The 20,335-nt window shown below is 43.3% G+C and overlaps 1 protein-coding gene across 2 annotated transcripts in view; it reads left to right on the top strand.

The window, feature by feature from the left end:
• Positions 1–20,335, top strand: part of INO80C (INO80 complex subunit C) — a 90,557-nt gene that overhangs the window by 51,726 nt on the left and 18,496 nt on the right. The window contains exon 1 of one of the 2 annotated variants that reach the window (XM_056520806.1): positions 5,453–5,655. The exons of the other annotated variant lie outside the window; for it this stretch is intronic. Coding sequence (XP_056376781.1) covers positions 5,575–5,655 — 81 coding nt within the window. The 5' untranslated portion in view covers positions 5,453–5,574. Of the gene's footprint in view, positions 1–5,452; positions 5,656–20,335 lie in introns of those variants that run through there. 2 annotated transcript variants of the gene reach the window in all.

Raw genomic sequence — 20,335 nt, 5'->3', positions numbered from 1 at the left:
GTTAAGGCTGCTCTAGTCTCAGGTGATTATGGCTTCTAGGGCTGAGGGAATTCACATACAGGTGCAAGGTCCAAATTACATCAGATTGTGGGGATTCAGACGATCACGCGTTCAAATCGTATAGCTGCAAAACGTCAGTACCCGGTCAGGTTGTTTCGTATGGTAGTTTCCTACCCCCCACTAGTGATGCCCAGTTTGAGTGTTGCAAGCTTTCCTTTCGCACGTCTAGGAGCTAATGGGGGTCAGCGGCGGCACTCACTACTACGTCATTTGTCAATCATACATATTCGCATTAAATACTTAGGTAATGGTTTGTTTAATAAAGCGTTTTGTTTTAAATATTGGAGTTTTGCCCTCTATTTTATTCAGGTATAACTACACGCGACAGTATATGGCACAACTCAGACTGTCTGTTAGTCAGTTTGTTTTGTGGTTAGGTTTTAGGTAGGTACGCTACGCATTTGAGACCCCGAACATAAGTGTGAAGGCTAACGAATGTTTGCCTGTATTTGTGAGAGGGGGCAGGGTTATCACTAGATAACCCTGGCACGATACGCCGCGGGTTCTTCACGTCCCACCCGACCCCCCCTTATTTAACTAATTTCATCTCTCAGGAACCTTTTTGGTAACAAGGTATGCCCTCTATTTTATTCAGGTATACCTACGCACGACAGTATTTGGCACAACTCAGACTGTCTGTTAGTCAGTTTGTTATGTGGTTAGGTTTTAGGTAGGTACGCTACGCATTTGAGACCCCGAACACAAATATATATATATATATATATATATATATATATATATAAATTTTTTTTTTTTTTGGGAGGGGCTCGGAGAATATGTTATTGAAAAATAAAAGGTATCATTATAGTAGGTAGTTATGGCTATTAGGGCGAGGAGGAAAAAATTGAGAGTGTAAAAGCGAAAATTGGTCCGGACAAGTGAATCTGTTTTTTTTATTAAATTTCCAAACCCCTGGTATGTATAGGAAATGTGTGTTCCATGTATATATAGTATGTGTCTTTGCTATTTGTATATACTGTGACATATGTATGTATGTGTGTGTTTATGTGTGCTGTGCACACTATCTAAGGTGTGTGTACAGCCTGCTGAGCAGAGATCCATACAAAGCCTATAGTGCAGAGCTGCCTGTGTAAAATCTATACTGCAGAGGTGCCTGTGTAAAATCTATTGTGGTGTCCCGGTACCGTATGGTATACCGTACCTTGTATGGTGGTCCCCAAAGTCAGTTACTTCGTTCCAGTAGCATCCTCCGGATGGGATAGCCCCTAGTCACCTCTTCCTTCTTCAATTTTGTGATGTTTACATGTATAAGTAATTATATATTTAATTGTCTATATAGTAACACAGGACTTTAGGTCACATGATTAATGTTAATTCTATTAAGGTTATGCTTAAGGACCTTCCGAGGTCACATGGTATGGTCACATGTCAGACCATAATCCTTTGTAAGGAAAATTGACATATGGTATGGACCAATGAGCTTAAGGCCAGCCCCTGCCCATATAAGGGAGCTGCAGCCATTGATCGCTCTCTTGGGTGCCAGTCGATCAGAGAGATAGGAGATCCGTGTTACTTTCAAAGACAAGACCAGGCCAGAAGCCTGCAACTTGCGAAACCGTGAGTTTAACTACCAATCCCCGCTAAAGCTAGCATGACTACTGGACCTAATACCAATCCCCTAAATCCAGTGGAACAGCGCATATTAACCTCCTAAGCTCTATAAAACTCACAAGGTCCCAACCAGCTGTCAAACTCCAAATAGACTTTGTTACATGGACTGTTCCTGTTTAGTCCTGCATAAAAGCTCCGACAGTTTTCTGCAAAATCTCCGGTTGTGGAAAATCATTTATTTAATACCTCCCTATCACTCTTGGGACGGGTGGCGATAGGACAAGCATATAAAGAGGAGCCCTCACCCTGGCATCACTAGTGATAAGGGTTAAACAAGCACCCTTTAGTTACCGCACAGCTACACCCCATATACCCTACACCCCCAAGCTACCACACTATAGTGCAGTGCAGAGCTGCCTGTGTAAAATCTATAGTGCAGAGCTGCATGTGTAAAATCTATAGTGCAGTGCCTGTGTAAAATATTTTTCCAAATAAGTAGGTATATAAAACAATAACAGAGAAGCATCAAAGGCAAGTATCACAACATTCAGGAAGATAAATCAATAGACTGTGTAAAATCTATAGTGCAGTGCTATGTGTGTAAAATTTATAGCTTAGAGCTGCCTGTGTAAAATCTATAGTACAGAGCTATAGAGCAGAGGTGTGTATAAATTCTATAGTGCAGAGCAGAGACGTGTGTAAAATATATAGTGCAGAGCAGAGGTATGTACAAAATCTATAGTGCAGAGCAGAGTTGTGTGTAAAATCTATAGTGCAGAGCAGAGGTGTGTACAAAATCTATAGTGCAGAGTTGTGTAAAATCTATAGTGCAGAGCAGAGTTGTGTGTAAAATCTATAGTGCAAAGCACGAGTTGTGTAAAATCTATAGTGCAGAGCACGAGTTGTGTAAAATCTATAGTGCAGAGCACGAGTTGTGTAAAATCTATAGTGCAGAGCAGAGTTGTGTGTAAAATCTATAGTGCAGAGTTGTGTGTAAAATCTATAGTGCAGAGCAGAGTTGTGTGTAAAATCCATAGAGCAGAGTTGTGTATAAAATCTATAGCGCAGAGCAGTTGTGTGTAAAATCTATAGCGCAGAGTTGTGTATAAAATCTATAGTGCAGAGCAGATTTGTGTGTAAAATCTATAGTGCAGAGCAGAGTTGTGTATAAAATCTATAGCGCAGAGCAGAGTTGTGTGTAAAATCTATAGTGCAGAGCAGAGGTATGTACAAAATCTATAGTGCAGAGCAGAGTTGTGTGTAAAATCTATAGTGCAGAGCAGAGGTGTGTACAAAATCTATAGTGCAGAGTTGTGTAAAATCTATAGTGCAGAGCAGAGTTGTGTGTAAAATCTATAGTGCAGAGCAGAGTTGTGTAAAATCTATAGTGCAGAGTTGTGTGTAAAATCTATAGTGCAGAGCACGAGTTGTGTAAAATCTATAGTGCAGAGCACGAGTTGTGTAAAATCTATAGTGCAGAGCACGAGTTGTGTAAAATCTATAGTGCAGAGCAGAGTTGTGTGTAAAATCTATAGTGCAGAGTTGTGTGTAAAATCTATAGTGCAGAGCAGAGTTGTGTGTAAAATCCATAGAGCAGAGTTGTGTATAAAATCTATAGCGCAGAGCAGTTGTGTGTAAAATCTATAGCGCAGAGTTGTGTATAAAATCTATAGTGCAGAGCAGATTTGTGTGTAAAATCTATAGTGCAGAGCAGAGTTGTGTAAAATCTATAGTGCAGAGCAGAGTTGTGTATAAAATCTATAGCGCAGAGCAGAGTTGTGTGTAAAATCTATAGTGCAGAGCAGAGTTGTGTGTAAAATCTATAGTGCAGAGCAGAGTTGTGTGTAAAATCTATAGTGCAGAGCAGAGTTGTGTGTAAAATCTATAGTGCAGAGCAGAGTTGTGTATAAAATCTATAGAGCAGAGTTGTGTATAAAATCTATAGTGCAGAGTTGTGTGTAAAATCTATAGTGCAGAGTTGTGTAAAATCTATAGTGCAGAGCAGAGTTGTGTAAAATCTATAGTGCAGAACAGTTGTGTGTAAAATCTATAGTGCAGAGCAGAGTTGTGTAAAATCTATAGAGCAGAGTTGTGTATAAAATCTATAGAGCAGAGTTGTGTGTAAAATCTATAGTGCAGAGCAGAGTTGTGTAAAATGTATAGTGCAGAGCAGAGTTGTGTATAAAATCTATAGTGCAGAGGTGTGTGTAAGGCCCCTTTCACACTACAAAATTCTCCGTTTTTAAACATCCATACGAAGTTCCATCTGAAAATCAGCTGAAAGCGGAAGTTACAAAATCCTAATAGCCGTTTTAACCCGTTAATAATGGCCGTTATTTTGTTACGGAAGATAGTAACGGGAGAGATAGTTCATTAACTATTTCTCCTGTTACTATCTTCCGTCACAAAATAACAGCCGTTATTAAAGGGGTAGTCCAGTGGTGAAAAACTTATCCCCTATCCTAAGGATAGGGGATATGTTTGTGATCGCAGGGGGTCCGACCGCTGGGGCCCCCTGCGATCTCTCTGTACGGGGGTCAGGCTCTCCGGCCAGATATCGGGTGTCGACCCCCGCACGAAGCGGCGGCTGACACGCCCCCTCAATACATCGCTATGGCAGAGCCGGAGATTGCTGAGGGCTTCGTGCAGGGTCGACACGCCCCCTTCGCGCGGGCTGCCGGGGCCCCGCACAGGAGATCGCGGGGGGGCCCCAGCTGTCGGACCCCCGCGATCTGCAACTTATCCCCTATCCTTAGGATAGGGGATAAGTTGTTCACTACTGGAATACTCCTTTAATAACGGGCTATAACGGGTTAAAACGGCTATTAGAAAAATCCCATAAAATATAATGGGATTTTCTATAGGCTGTATAGGATTTTGTAACTGGCATTTTCAGACGGACGGAACTTCATACGGATGTTTAAAAACAGAGAATTTTGAAGTGTGAAAGAAGCCTAAGACCTATAATGCATAAGTGTGTGTAAAATCTTTAGTGCAGAGCTGTAAGTATAGCATCTATGGTGCAGAGCTCCCTGTGTAAAATCTATAATGCAGAGCTGTGAGTAAAATCTTTAGTGCAGAGCATCAATAGTGCAGAGCTGCCTGTGTAAAATCTATAATGCAGAGCTGTGAGTAAAATCCTTAGTGCAGAGCTGTAAGCAGAGCATCAATAGTGCAGAGCTGCCTGTGTATAATCTATAATGCAGAGCTGTGAGTAAAATCTTTAGTGCAGAGCTGTAAGTATAGCATCAATAGTGCAGAGCTGCCTGTGTATAATCTATAATGCAGAGCTGTGAGTAAAATCTTTAGTGCAGAGCTTTAAGTATAGCATCAATAGTGCAGAGCTGCCTGTGTAAAATCTATAATGCAGAGCTGTGAGTAAAATCCTTAGTGCAGAGCTGTAAGCAGAGCATCAATAGTGCAGAGCTGCCTATTTAAAATCTATAATGCAGAGCTGTGAGTAAAATCTTTAGCGCAGAGCTGTAAGCAGAGCATCAATAGTGCAGAGCTGCCTATTTAAAATCTATAATGCAGAGCTGTGAGTAAAATCTTTAGCGCAGAGCTGTAAGCAGAGCATCAATAGTGCAGAGCTGTAAGCAGAGCATCAATAGTGCAGAGCTGCCTGTGTAAAATCTATAATGCAGAGCTGTGAGTAAAATCTTTAGTGCAGAGCTGTAAGTATAGCATCAATAGTGCAGAGCTGTAAGCAGAGCATCAATAGTGCAGAGCTGCCTGTGTAAAACCTGTAGTAGAGAGCTGCACGTGCAGTAGTCACACAGCTCTGAGTCACATGACAGCTCTCAGAAACACTGGACGCTGGCTCCTCCTGCACATAACTGGTCACATGGTGATGATGTCACTAAAGGTCCTTTAGCTCTGTAAGATTAGAGTTTAGCTTTAGCTGCTGATATGATTTAGTTACCGACTAGGGCTGCCGCCAGCATGAACGACAGAACGCCCGACCCCTCCTCACAGGCAGACGCCGCCATCAGGTCCCTGCCGTTTAAACAGCCCAATTTCCTTGTAAGTATCGGCCAGGGCTTTCTCCGCGCTGAGTTTGTATGGAGAACACGTGACTAGTCTTCCCTGCTCCTTATGTTTCCATGGTAGTCACTTGTGTCTATGATGTATAGGTGGACAGGGCTTGTGTTCTCCCCCTGCACACCAATGGTTCGGTCCCTCCCAGACCCATTTAGTGTTTATCCACTGATTATCTTTTATTAGGATGTTATTGTACTTTTTACTGGTTCTCATCATATTGCCATATAATGTACAAAGCCAGAACATTTTGTGGGGCCCAATTGTAAAAACGAATGCAATTATGGTAAAACTGACACGCCAGATTCTACAGCTCAGTATGATTTCCTCTATGCCAAATTCAGATAATTTTTAACTGTAAAAAAAAATAAACAATTAATAACTTAAAAAATGGGTGCTTCGCCGTGTTCTAATCCCTATAGCATTTCCATCTATGGAGCTGTGTGCGGGCTCATTTTTTGCGCTGTGAACTGTTGTTTTGATCGGTTCCACTTTTTGCTTACATTTTACTTTTTTATCCCTTTTTTCAGTTTTTTTCTGCAATGTGATATAATAAAAATTCAGTAAGGGTGCACGCACACCACTTTTTGTTAAACAGTTCCCGTATACGGTTTCAAGTTAAAAACCGTACGGAACTGTATAGAAGACTGTATGCACTAACTTACCATTGTAAACCGTATGTTAAACGCATCATCCGGTTTAGTCCGTTTTGCATCTCATACAGTTTTGTCCAGTTTCTTACCCGTACCCAAAACTGTAGTCTAGCACGTTTTTTGGTCCGGGTGAAAAACTGTATTAAACCGTATACATTTTTTTAATTTATTTTTTTTATACATGGGAGTCAATGGGAACCGTACAGAATTGTATGTGCGTACAGTGCAATCAGGTTTTCACGGTTTTTTACTTTGCACGTTTTTTTTTCTTGGAATTTCAATCAAACAAGTGAAACTTCTTTCACAATGGAGTGAAAAGTTAAAAAGGTATAATTTTTTTTCTTAAACAGATGCAACCAAACATAATTTTTCAAACCGTGTAAGGATTAAAATTTGCACACGTTTTTGATACAGTTTTGTACGGTTTTGAGGAATCCATTTTTTTATCAAAAACCTGATACGGGAACTGTATAGCAAAAACGTATTGTGAACCCAGCCTAATTTAGGAGTTCAGAAACAGGCACAGAAACAGAAATGTGAAGACTTAAAGGGGTACTCCGCCCCTGGCATCTTATCCTCTATCCAAAGGATAGGGGATAAGATGTTAGATCACCGCGGTCCCGCTGCTGGGGACCCCGGGGATCGCCGCTGCGGCACCCCGCCATCATTACTGCACAGAGCGAGTTCGCTCTGTGCGTAATGACGGGCGATACAGTAGCCGGAGCAGCGTGATGTCATGGCTCCGCCCCTTTTGACATCACGGCCCTTCCCCTTAATGCAAGTCTATGGCAGGGGGCGTGACGACCGCCACGCCCCCTCCCATAGACTTGTATTGACGGGGCGGGCCGTGATGTCATGAGGGGCGGAGCTGTGACGTAACGATGCTCCGGCCCCTGTATTGCCCGTCATTATGTGCAGAGCGATCTCGCTCTGCGCAGTAATGATAGCGCAGTGCAGCAGTGGGGATCCCGGGGGTCCCCAGCAGCGGGACCCCGGCGATCTGACATCTTATCCCCTATCCTTCGATAGGGGATAAGATGTCTAGGGGCGGAGTACCTCTTTAATAGTCCAGACAATGCCAAGCATCTTATTTATTGTAGAATGGGAAGTAAACATTTTCTTTTGCTCCCCCCCCAAGGAGCCTTTTTAAGCAGGCATTCAATTGCTTGATATAGATCAAGGTAATGCATATGCGTTACATTGATCTATTAAATGGCAGACTTTATCTGTAGCGAAGTGACAGCAGACACTAAGGCTGCCCTGACGACCAATTGGTACCCAACGGGTGGACCACCAGGTATATGTGCCGAAACTTTTTTTTTTTTAAAGGGTTATTCCAGTATCAGAAAAATGTATTCATAGGGATACTTCTGCATTTTAGCACTTATCCTCTATCCACAGGATAGGGGATAAGTGTCTGATCGTGGCCGATCCAACCGCTGGGACCCCCAGAGATCTCCTGAATGGAGCCCTGTCTATGCTGGGTCAACAACCTAGATGTGTCTTCTCCCCTTAGTGTTCTGATCCCCACCCACAGGGAAGCGCTCCAGGTAAATTGGAGAGACTGTCCACTCTGCCAATCATAGTTGGCTATTGCTATACAAAGCTGTGGGACTATCTGCTATGATGTGCACAAACCTTGCGAATAAATATGGAGATAGGTTGTCCAGATTGCACATCAACTTTAACCCTTTCCTTCCCTATGCTGTGTAGTAAGGTCATGGGTAGGAATACACAAAAGGACGTATATTTACATCATTTAGCATTAACAGTTTTTGAAGCGAGTGCAGGATCTGTGCTCGCTTTATAATCTTTAACAAATGACTGCTATCAGCAGCCATGACTCTCCTCTAATGCCAGGCAGCGCTGTCATGCCCATTAACCATTTAGATCTAAAAGTCAGATGTTGTAATAAATGTGAGTAAGCTGCCCAAATAAAATAATGTAAATAAACATATAGTATCACGTTGTGTGTTCAAACTATTGAAATATAATGTAAAATGAGTAGTCTAGTGTGGACTACTCCTTTTCCATCCTGACCGGGCTTCAAAAAAATAGAAAATGAACAATCACTTACCTTCCTGCATTTCCCCAAAGATCCGCTTCAGCTGATCGGTCAGCCGGGCTGTCTTCTTCCTACTTCCGTGTGCACGGATCATCACATGGTACTTCAGCCTATCACCAGCAAAGACAGGACATCGCTGCGGCCGGTGATAGGCTGAAGCGCCGTGTGGCGGTAGGAAGAAGACAGCCTGGCCAACTGATCAGCTGTAGCGGAGCTCTGGGGGAACGCAGGAAGGTAAGTGATTGTTTATTTTCTATTTTTTTTTCTTCTTTGTAGCCCAGACATGATGGAAAAGGAGTAGTCTGCACTATACTTCCCTTTACTCAAACCCACGGTCAATGGCGTAAACATTAAAAAAAAAATAATAAATAAATACCAAGGTCCAGAATTGATAATTTTTTGGTAACTTCACATACCAGATACAAATGATTAAAAAGGCCTATCAGAACAAAAATGGTTCAGATTAAAACTAAAGATCACAGCCCTCATACAACCCTGTATACAGAAAAATAAAGGTAGACTATTAGCTTTAAACAAAATCTATATAAATTTGGTATCCTTGTAATTGTATAGACCTACAGAATAAAGATAACATGCCATTTTCACCTCAAATTTATATTTTTTCTCTTTAGTATACACTGCAAATAATTTTTGGGCCTCATTGTAGATTTTGTGGTAAAATGAGTGATGGCATTACAAAGTACAATTTGTCCCACATAAAACAAGCCCTTATATGGCTCTGTAGGTGAAAGATTTTTAGAATTATGGATTTTACAAGACGAAGAAAAAAACAAAATGCAAAAATGAAAATTAGTTGTGTCCTCAATGCCAAAACAGGCCATATCATTAAAGGACAACTGCAGTGAAATAAACATATCCCCTATCCGACCGCTGGGACCCCCCGCGATCTCCCGTACATGGGTCCCGGCATTGCCGCACTGCTCGATGGACAAGCCCCCCCATACAGCTCTATGGGAGAGGCGGAGATGCACATAGAACTACAAAGAGCAGGTATGTTGGCCACGGCATCATGCTGCGGCCGGCATGCCTCCTGCACAGGAGAGCCGTGGCAGAGCCACGATCAGACACTTATCACCTATCCTGTGGATAGGGGATAAGTTTATTTTACTTAAGATTTCCTTTACAGGGCATCTGTCATCACTTTCATTCTGTCTAAACTTTAATCAGGGTGGTCCCTGGCGGCTTAGACGCGGTGGCCCCGGTCACACTCGCGTTGTTTAGAAACTTTTTATTGCGACTTTTGCTCTAGATCCTTTCTATAATTGTGTAGTTATGCCATAGGCTGGTTATCTTTTTGCGGTGATCAAGAATTTGTGTGCGACAGGTCACTTAATTTGTTGCAAAGCCCTCCCGTTGGTCACAAATCTACACCGGCTTACAAAACTGGCCATGGGCAGCACTTTAAAAGGTTGCGCATTTTGACGCAACAGGTTAAAAAGTCGCATTGAAAGTTGCAGAGGAGAAACCATACAAAGTGTAATCTAAAAAAAAAGTGAACTAGCACCATATTTCTAACGTCATGCGACCATTTTTATAACGTTTGCGCACGTACATATTACCACTACACAAATTAAAGGGGAGACAAATCGCTCACCGACACCACCCTTGATAATCTTCCTTTGTGGCTGGCGTTCATATGCACCAGTATTTTAGAGTTACTTGCTAGTTAGGTAATAAACAAAATTTGAAGTTGATCTATGGGATACCGACTGTTCAAGGGGTTGTCCAGGATTCGAAAAACCTGAGCTGATTTCTTCAAATAACAGCACCACACAGTCCAACTCAGTTCTATTGAAGTCAAGTTGTTTACCACACACAACCTGAGGACAGGTGTGGTGCTGTTTTTGTAATAAATCAGCTCTGTTTTTTGGTTTCTTGATAACCCTTTTAGGTTTTCCTCAGTGTAGAAAAATGAAAAGGCTGCACTCACCAATAATTTTCATCTGTGCTTTATTTAGTCCTTTCCATGGGGTGGCACGCTAGCGGGTGCCTTCACAGGTTGAGCAGCATATGTTTTGCGCCCTTTAGCGCATTGTCTGGCTCCTGCAGAAGCCAGACGATGCGTGAAACATATGTTGCTCAACCTGTGAAGGCGCCCGCTAGCGTGCCACCCCATGGAAAGGACTGAATAAAGCACAGATGAAAATTATTGGTGAGTGCAGCCTTTTCATTTTTCTACACTGAGGAAAAGTTGGATATCTTGCTAATATAAGGCTTAATTGCACCTCCAACCCAGTGCTGCTATAGCATATCCATCTCTAACAGGGACTAATGTTACCTACGTAGTGACTAATGAAAAATAGGAGTGCCAGTTTGTCTCCATAAACCTTTTAGGTTGTATTCACATGTACAGTATCCTGCACATATTTGTACATGTGAATAGACCCTTAAAGAGGTATTCCGCCCCTAGACAGCTTATCCCCTATCCAAAGGATAGGGAATAAGAAGTCTGATTGCGGGGGGGCCGGCCGCTTTCTGCTCGGGATTCAGAAAATTTACCAGAGGATTTTTGGGAGACATATCTCAGGACCTACTGGAGCTATTTAAGTAAGTGACCCCTCGTTGGACTCCTGTTCTCCCACCCTATAACCCAGTGTATTGGATTTAGTGTGGGTGAACAGACTGACAGTTTTCCTTTAAATACGTAAGTAGAGTTTCTCATTTTGTTTACAGATTGAGAAGGTATGCAGTCAGTTTCCTAAGCACATAATGGTCTTTGGGATTGTTGCACCTTGACAGATGTAGAAACATTTGTGTTCCGCAGTTCAGAGCATTGTGCTTGTAAATAGTTAAAGCATTAAAGCACCGAGCAGTTTTAGTAGTTCTGCATAAAGCATGTGGTGACACAACTCAGGAGGGAGCCATTAATGCTGATGGCCACTTCATGGGCAATTGAGCTGAATGCTTATGTTTTATAACGCCTTTTTATGCTACCACTGAGTCATATTATCTGATTCGGGGTTTCTACTAATATTGTTGCTTCCATTTCTTATGGCGAATGTATTTATTTATGTAGCCCTGCTTCCCACAGAGAGAGCCTGGAACGCCTCCATATTCCTTTGCTCATTTATGGGATTAAGTTAGAGGAATTACCAGGAAACTCCCTTTTTTTTTTTATAACCTTTCATTTTATTCTCATAGGTTTTAAAGGGAGTTTCCCACCACCTTATCACTTTATCTAATCACTTCTCGGTCAGTAGGACACCTGCTGGGACCTCCACAATCTTTAGAATGAAGGGGTCACATTTTTCCCCTCTCGGTTCAGCTCGTGTCCACTATCTTTGACATACATTATAGCCTTATTCACCTGTATGGAGCTGTGCTATAATTCTTTGTACTGTGAGTGATAGGAGAACTATATCTCTTTCTTGAGATCAGCAGAAGTAAGGAGCTCATTTTTAATGCCTTAACATGCAATTTAGGTAATCAAGGGATTAAAATGAATTTATCACCTATCCACAAAGTAGGGGAAAAGTGAGAGACTGCAGAGTCCATCTGCTATGCTTCCAGTAATCTCCAAAATGGCATCCTGACTCATTTTTATGACTTGAATGACAGTTAACTTAAGGAAGTACTCTGTGATGGGGGGATGTTTAATAAAATTTACCAGGTATAAAAAAAATTTTTACTTACTTTCCACTAGTGCCACCGTTGTCCTGTTGTGTTCTCCGATGCGTTCCTCAGTGGTGTCCCATCTAGGCCAGACAATTTTAAAGCGTACCTGTGAGATTCCACAAAGAGAAATTTTTTTCCTAACCATATACATCTAATTTTTATGTCTCTAACACCTATATTTATTATAAAAATACCTCTTTTCATTAGCTCACAGTGTTAGTAATGCTCTCAGGGGAAGGGGGCATGTCCCTGTCTTGTGGTGGATGGTGATTGGTGACTCATGGACAAGCCTGATGCTGCTGCAGGACTGGTTAGTGTCCCAATAGGTATGGGAACTATAGGTGGTGGGATTTTCACGAGCAGTTTTTAAATTAGATATTAAAAATATTTTTCAACAACCATATTACAAAGTGTCTTTAAAAAGTACCTGTCACAAAAAAACTGTTCTATACTAACTCAGGATTTGTTACCTAACTACTCCTCACACCCCTCCAACCCTTAAAAACAATTTCTGAGCTTTAAAAAGCTCTGTATCTTACCTTTCTTCTTGCTCACACAGTGCAATTTCCCAGAAGGCATGACATTACTGAAGCCTGCTGGGGGACAGCATCCGCCCTCACATGGTTGCAGTGCTGTGATGAATAGAAGACCTCAGGCTCTGCGCATGTTTCAGTCTGTGCAGCTTTCAGTGAGGCTCTTTGCAGCTTTCAGTGAGGTTCTGTGCAGCTGTCAATCAAGCTCAGTGCAGAGAAACACCTCCTGTGTTTGGACTCCTACCAGGCCGGGAGGAGACCAAACTCACTGTATTAATTGTGGCAGGAAACAGAACAGAGCCACCTAGAGGCTGTTTTATTATATTACATTTTAACCCCTTCCTGCTATGGGAAGTATGCATACGTCCCAGCACCAGACACATTCGCGTGCTGGGACGTATGCATACGTCCCCACGATCTCCTGGGCAGCTCAGGAGATCGACATACGGGACCCGGCTGTCAATCAAAGACGGGGACCCGCCGCAGCTGCCGGGGCCGGGATTGCGCCGGTCCCGACAGCATTAACCCCAAAGATGCCGTGATCAAAATAAAAGGTTATTCAATAAAAGTATAAAGTGTAAAAATAAATACATAAATATGCCCCTTTTCCAATAAAAGCCCTGTATTGTCATAAAAAAAAAAAAAAAAAAAAAACCCAAGGTCATATACATATTAGGCTATAGTTAAAATTTTTCCACACGGTGAACGCAATTAAAAACTAAAAAATTTTAAAAAATAACAAAAAGCATCATAAAGTTGACATGTTTTTACTTTTGGAAGACCTCAGAGGGCTTCAAAGTTCAGCAGCTATTTTCCAATTTTTCAAAAAAATGTCAAAATCTGAATTTTTCAGGGACCAGTTCAGTTTTGAAGTGGATTTGAAGGGCCTTCATATTAGAAATACCCCACAAATGACCCAAATATAAAAACTGCACCCCTCAAAGTAAAGGAATAGCAGTAAAGTGAAGGAGAAAATTAAAAATCTTAATTTCTTACACTCTCATGTTCTTGTAGACCCAGTTTTTGAATTTTTACAAGGGGTAATAGGAGAAAAAGACCCCCAAAATGTGTAACCCAATTTATCTCGAGTAAGGAAATACCTCATATGGTGTATGTCAAGTGTTTGGCGGGTGCATTAGAGGGCTCAAAAGGGAAGGAGCGACAATGGGATTTTGGAGAGTGAATTTTGCTGAAATGGTTTTTGGGGGGCATGTCGCATTAAGGAAACCCATATGGTGCCAGAACAGCAGAACCCCCCCCCCCCCCACATGGCATACTATTTTGGAAACTACACCCCTCAAGGCACGTAACAAACAGGTGTTTGACGACTTTTCGTTAAAGTTGGATGTGTAAATGGGGAAAAAATAAAATTTCCCAAGTTTACTATTTTTACAAAGGGTAATGGGAGAAAATGTCAAAGAGTATGGAAATACCCCATGTTAGGATGCAAAATGTTCTGCAGGAGAACTACAATGCTGAGAAGGGAAGGAGTCACATTTTGGCTTTTGGAAAACAAATTTTGCTGAAATGGTTTTTGGGGGGCATGTCTCATTTAGGAAGCCCCTATGGTGCCAGAACAGCATAAAAAAATTAATAAAACACATGACATACTATTTTGGAAACTACACCCCTCAAGGAATGTAACAAGGGGTACAGTGAGCCTTAACACCTCACAGGTGTTTAACGAATTTTTGTTAAAGTTGGATGTATAAATGGAAAAAAAATTTCACTAAAATGCATTTTTTCCCCAAATTTTACATTTTTACAAGGGGTAATAGGAGAAAATGACCCCCATTTCTTCTGAGTATGGAAATACCCCATGTGTGGATGTCAAGTGCTGTTCTGGCGCACTACAATGCTCAGAACAGGAGGACCGCCATTGAGCTTCTAGAGAGAGAATTTGGAATGGAAGTCATTGGCCATGTGCATTTACAAAGCCCCCCCTGCCCCCCCCCCTGGTTTCAGAACAGTGGACCCCCCTCACATGTGACCCCATTTTGGAAACTACACCCCTCATGGTATGTTATAAGGGGTACAGTGAGCATTTACACCCCACTGGCATTTGACAGATCTTTGGAACAGTGGGCTGTGCAAATGAAAAATTACATTTTTCATTTTCACGGACCACTGTTCCAAAAATCTGTCAGACACCTGTGGGGCATAAATGCTCACTGTACCCCTTATAACATTCCGTGAGGGGTGTAGTTTACAAAATGGGGTCACATGTGGGGGGTCCATTGTTCTGGCACTATGGGGGCTTTGTAGACCCACGTGGCTTCCAATTCCAGACAAATTTTTCTCTCCAAAAGCCCAATGGTGCTCCTTCTCTTCTGAGCATTGTAGTGCAACCGCAGAGCACTTTCCATCCACATTTGGGGTATGTTCTTCCTCAGAAGAAATGGGGTTACAAATTTTGTGGGTCTTTTTTTCCTATTTTTCCTTGTGAAAATGAAAAATTTAGGGTAACACCAGCATTTTAGTGGAAATTTATTATTTTATTTTTTTTCATTTTCCCATGCAACTTTAATGAAAATTCTTCAAACACCCGTGGGGTGTTTGGGCTCACTATACCCCTTGTTACATTCCATGAGGTGTGTAGTTTCCAAATGACATGTGGGTATTTGTTTTTTTGCGTTTGTCAGACACGCTGTAAAATCAGCCACCCCTGTGCAAATCATCAATTTAGGCCTCAAATGTACATAGTGCGCTCTCACTCCTGAGCGTCGTTGTGTGCCCTCAGAGCATTTTACGCCCACATATAGGGTATTTCCGTACTCAGGAGAAATTGTGTTACAATTTTTTTTTTTCCTTTTACCGCTTGTGAAAATAAAGTATGGGGCAACACCAGCATGTTAGTGAATTTTTTTTTTTTTTTATACACTAACAGGCTGGTGTAGGGCCCCCAACTTTTCCTTTTCATAAGGGGGTAAAAGAAGAAAAAGACCCCCAAACTTTGTAGTGCAATTTCTCCCGAGTACGGAAATACCCCATATGTGGCCCTAAACTGTTTCCTTGAAATACGACAGGGCTCCGAAGTGAGAGAGCGCCATGCACATTTGAGGACTAAATTAGGGATTGCATAGGGGTGGATGTATGGGTATTCTACGCCAGTGATTCCCAAACAGGGTGCCTCCAGCTGTTGCTAAACTCCCAGCATGCCTGGACAGTCAGTGGCTGTCTGGAAATGCTGGCAGTTGTTGTTTTGCAACAGCTGGAGGCTCCGTTTTGGAAACCCTGCCGTACGATACGTTTTTCATTTTTATTGGGGGGGGGGGCAGTGTAAGGGGGTGCATATGTAGTGTTTTACCCTTTATTATGTGTTAGTGTACATTCGCACTGGCGGGTTACAGTAAGTTTCCCACTAGGAGTTTGCGCTGCGGTGAAAAATTTGCCGCAGCTCAAACTTGAAGCAGGAAACTCACTGTAAACCCACCCATGTGAATGTACCCTGTACATTCATATGGTTGGGGGCAAACCTCCAGCTGTTTCAAAACTACAACTCCCAGCATGTACTGACAGACCATGCATGCTGGGAGTTGTACTTTTGCAACAGCTGGAGGCACACTGTTTGGAAAACCTTCAGTTAGGTTCTGTTACCTAACTCAGTATTTTCCAACCAGTGTGCCTCCAGCTGTTGTAAAACTTCAACTCCCAGCATGTACTGATCGCCGAAGGGCATGCTGGGAGATGTAGTTATGCAACAGCTGGAGGTAGGCAACTACAACTCCCAGCATGCCGACACAGCTGTTTGCTGTTTGGGCATGCTAGGATTTGCAGTTTTGCAACATCTGGAGGGCTGCAGTTTAGAGACCACTGAACAGTGATCTCCAAACTGTGACCCTCCAGCTGTTGCAAAGCTACAAATCCCACATGCCCAAACAGCCGTCTGGGCATGCTGGGAGTTGTAGTTTTGCAACATCTGGAGGGCTGCAGTTTAGAGACCACTGTATAGTGGTCTCAAACTGTAGCCCTCCCGATGTTGCTAGGTAACTCGCCGGCTTCCGTAGGATCCAGGGAGCCGCATTGCCGTCCTCTGCTGCCGCCAATCACCGCCACCGATGGGTGAGTGGACCTTCGGCACCAGTCCTCGTCAGTTTCCCCGTTCTGCCCGGCCTATTGTGGGTGGGCAGAAATGGGAAACCGAAAGTTAACCCCCCTGCCCCCGATCTGCTATTGGTCGTCACTTTTAGACTACCAGTAGCAGGGACGGCACCCCTGCCACCTCACTTCTATCATTTCAGGGGGATCGTGGGTGTCTTGGAAAACCCTGATCCCCCTTATCTTCCGGGTCACCGGAGACCCGTATGACCCGGAATAGCCGCATATCGCCCGTGTGAATTCACCGGTGATTTGCGGCAATCACCGACATGGGGGGGGGGGGTCTCGGGTCAACCCTGGGCATTTGCACAGGGTGCCTGCTGATAGATATCAGCAGTCACCCCGGTCTGGTCCCGGCGGGGACCGAAATTCCCACGGGCGTACAGGTAAGCCCTTGGTCCTTAAGTACCAGGGAGCAAGCCTGTACCTGTACGCCCTTCGTCCCCAGGAGGTTAAGGACGCAGGACGTACCCGTTCTCAGGTCGTTGAGTACTCAGAGCGTAGAGGTACGCCCTGCGTTTCTCCAATCCTCGCCAGGCGGGGACCGGGATGCCTGTTGAAATCATTCAGCATTCATCCCGGCACATCACCAGTGCCTCCGACACTGAAAGCGCCAGTGAAGTCGAGGAAGACCCCACCTTCCTTATTTCTTCCTCGTCCTCCTCATCCTCTTCTGATGATGAGCCACCAAGGCTGTGGAGATGCCACCATGCGAGGCCCCAAACCTCCTCTGCTCCTGACCCTGTGCCCCATGCTAGTATGAGTCCCCCTGGCGCTCATAATAGTCAAACCCCCCAGCCAAGTTTACTGGTGCCCTGTACCGGCGAACTTGTCTGGACTCAGCCAGCAGACCACGAGCCTGTAATTCCTGAGTTTGTTGCGACTCAGGAATCAAGATTGACATCGTTGGGTTCACTGGAATGGACTATTTTTAGTTTTTTTTTTTTTTTTTTTTTTTTGTGTGACTACTTTGTCAATCTGATGGTTGACCAGACGAACCTGTATGCCCAACAGTTCCTTGCTGCAATCCCAGGCTCATTTTTAGCTAGACCCAATGGATGGTATGCCGTCAATGCAGCCGAAATCAGAACCTTTTGGGGCCTTGTGCCGCATATTGGCCTAGTTAAAAACCCAGTGTCAGGCAGTACTGGAGTGGGGATGTCCTCTACCAGACCCAGCTCTACAGGATGGCTATGACACATCCCTGGTTCGAGGCCATTCAGAAATTTTTGCATTATGCTGATAATAATAATGCTGCAAATTTTGAGAGGCCTATGTCCCTTGGTGGGAGGTCGCTATTGATGAGTCTCTCATCAGATTTAAGGGGAGACTCAGCTTCTGGCAATACATCCCAACCAAGTGGGCGTGGTATGGCGTGAAGATGTATAAACTTTGCGAGAGTACCTCAGGGTACACTTGAAAGTTTATGGTGTATGCGGGATGAGATTCCTGTATTGAACCCCCAGAATGTCCCCCCACTCTGGGTGTTAGCGGGAAAATAATTTGGGGCCTTTTTCACCCATTGCTAGATAAAGGTTACCACCTTTACATGGATAACTTTTACACTAGTATCCCTCTGTTCACATCGCTTGCCTCCAGATCCACGGTTGCTTGTGGGACAGTCTGGAAGAATCAAAGAGGCCTTCCCGGGCAAGGGCATCCCCTACACGCTCCTATCCCCCGAGGTGAATCCCGTGCCTTTTCCCATGAAAACCTGTTGCCGGTCAGGTATAAGCATAAGAGGGATGTCCTTATGCTGTCCACAATTCATGGGAACAGCAGCAACCCTGTCCCTGTGCGAGGTACTGCGGGACCGGTCCCCAAGCCCGATTGTATTCTGGACTACAATCAGTATATGGGGGGAGTTGATCTCTCTGATCAAGTCCTCAAGCCATATGATGCCATGCGGAAAGTATGGACATGGAACAAAAAAGTTGCTGTCTACATGGTACAGGTTGCCATATATAACTCTTTTGTACTGTCCCATTACACTGGCAACACAGGGCCATTCCTGCAGTTCCAAGAGGAAGTTCTAAAGGCCCTAATCTTTGTTGACCGCCAAAGAGCTGGTCAGAGCACCTCTGGAACTTTGGTTCTCCAGATCCCAAAAAAATGCAGTGTGTGTCACAGGAGGGGAATTCGGAAAGAAACTTGCCCCGATAATCCAGGCCTCTGCATTAGAGATTGCTTCAAGGAGTATCACACTTGCATGGAGCACTACATTTTTAATCCTCCTCCCTGATTTTAATTCCCAAGGATTCCACTCCAATGTACCAGTCCAGAGTTCCTAATTTTAAACCCCCCCCCCCCCCCCCAAAAAAAAAAAAAAAAAACTCTTTCCCAATCTTTTTTCCCCCTAAAATAATGGGTCATGGGACACAGAGTCAACAGCATTGGGGGTTTGCAACTTGCCTCTCTCCCCACCTGAGCGAGATGCGTTTTTGAGGTAACAGAATAGGGACGGCCACACACATCACATTCCCAGAATGATGATTCAGATAATAGGGTTTGGGGCGGGCATCATTTTTACTTTTGGCTGTACTCTGGGTCATCATTCTGGGAAAATCAGTAATAAAATTGCAATTTTCAGTTCCCCCCCCCCCCCCATAGTACACTTAATCCATTCCTGGAAAATAAATTTAGGGAACACCCATGCTTATAAAAAGGTCTCTTTACCCCTATACCTAATTCCTCACGTGGTGTACTTACTGTGGTGTCGCATGTGATGTTTCATTTTTGTATTTTCCTCGGAATGTATGTAATAGAGATGAGCGAACTTACAGTAAATTCGATTCGTCACGAACTTCTCGGCTCGGCAGTTGATGACTTATCATGCATAAATTAGTTCAGCTTTCAAGTATTCCCATGGGCTAGAAAAGGTGGATACAGTCCTAGGAGACTCTTTCCTAGGACTGTATCCACCTTTTCCAGAGCACCTGAAAGCTGAATTAATTTATGCAGGATAAGTCATCAACTGACGAGCCGAGAAGTTCGTGACGAATCGAATTTACTGTAAGTTCGCTCATCTCTAGTATGTAACCATCAGCTACTAATATGCCATAGGCCTCAAATGCAAACAGACCTCCTTGACTTCTGGGCCTTGTTGTGCGCCCACCCAGCACGTTACCCCATATGTGAATGTATTTCCATAGTCGGGAGAAAAAACCCTCCAGAATTTGTAACCCAATTTCTCCTATTACACCTTGTGAACATTTAAAAAATTGGGTAACCACAGCATTTTAGTGTAAAAAAATCTAATTTTTATATTACGGCCCACTGTTCAAAAAACCTGTGAGGTAAAAGTGCTCACTGTACCCCTTGTTACCTTCCTTGAAGGGTGTAGTTTCAAAATTGTTGTCACTTGCCTGGGTTTTGTGTTTTTTTTTTTTTTTTTTTTTTAGATTTTATGTCAGAACCTCAACCACTGTGCAGTGCCAAGCACCACTCTAGGACTCAAATCTCATCGGTGCTGTCTCACTCCTAAGCCCTGTTCAGCACACGCATAGTGCTTTACTGCATATATGGGGTATTTCCTTATTCTGGAGAAATTGGGCTACAATTTTGTGAAGCTTTTTTTCTCTTACTCCTTGTGAAACTAAAAAAAAAATTGGTTAATGCCTGCAATTCAGTGTTAAAATTTTTTTACTTTTACGGCCCTTTGTTCCAAAAGTCGTCACTAT

This window comes from Hyla sarda, chromosome 5, assembly GCF_029499605.1.
Source record: "Hyla sarda isolate aHylSar1 chromosome 5, aHylSar1.hap1, whole genome shotgun sequence".
In the NCBI taxonomy this organism is placed as follows: Eukaryota; Metazoa; Chordata; class Amphibia; order Anura; family Hylidae; genus Hyla; species Hyla sarda.
Note: the sequence above shows the minus strand (reverse complement) of the source record. Positions and strands in the feature narration are given on the sequence as shown.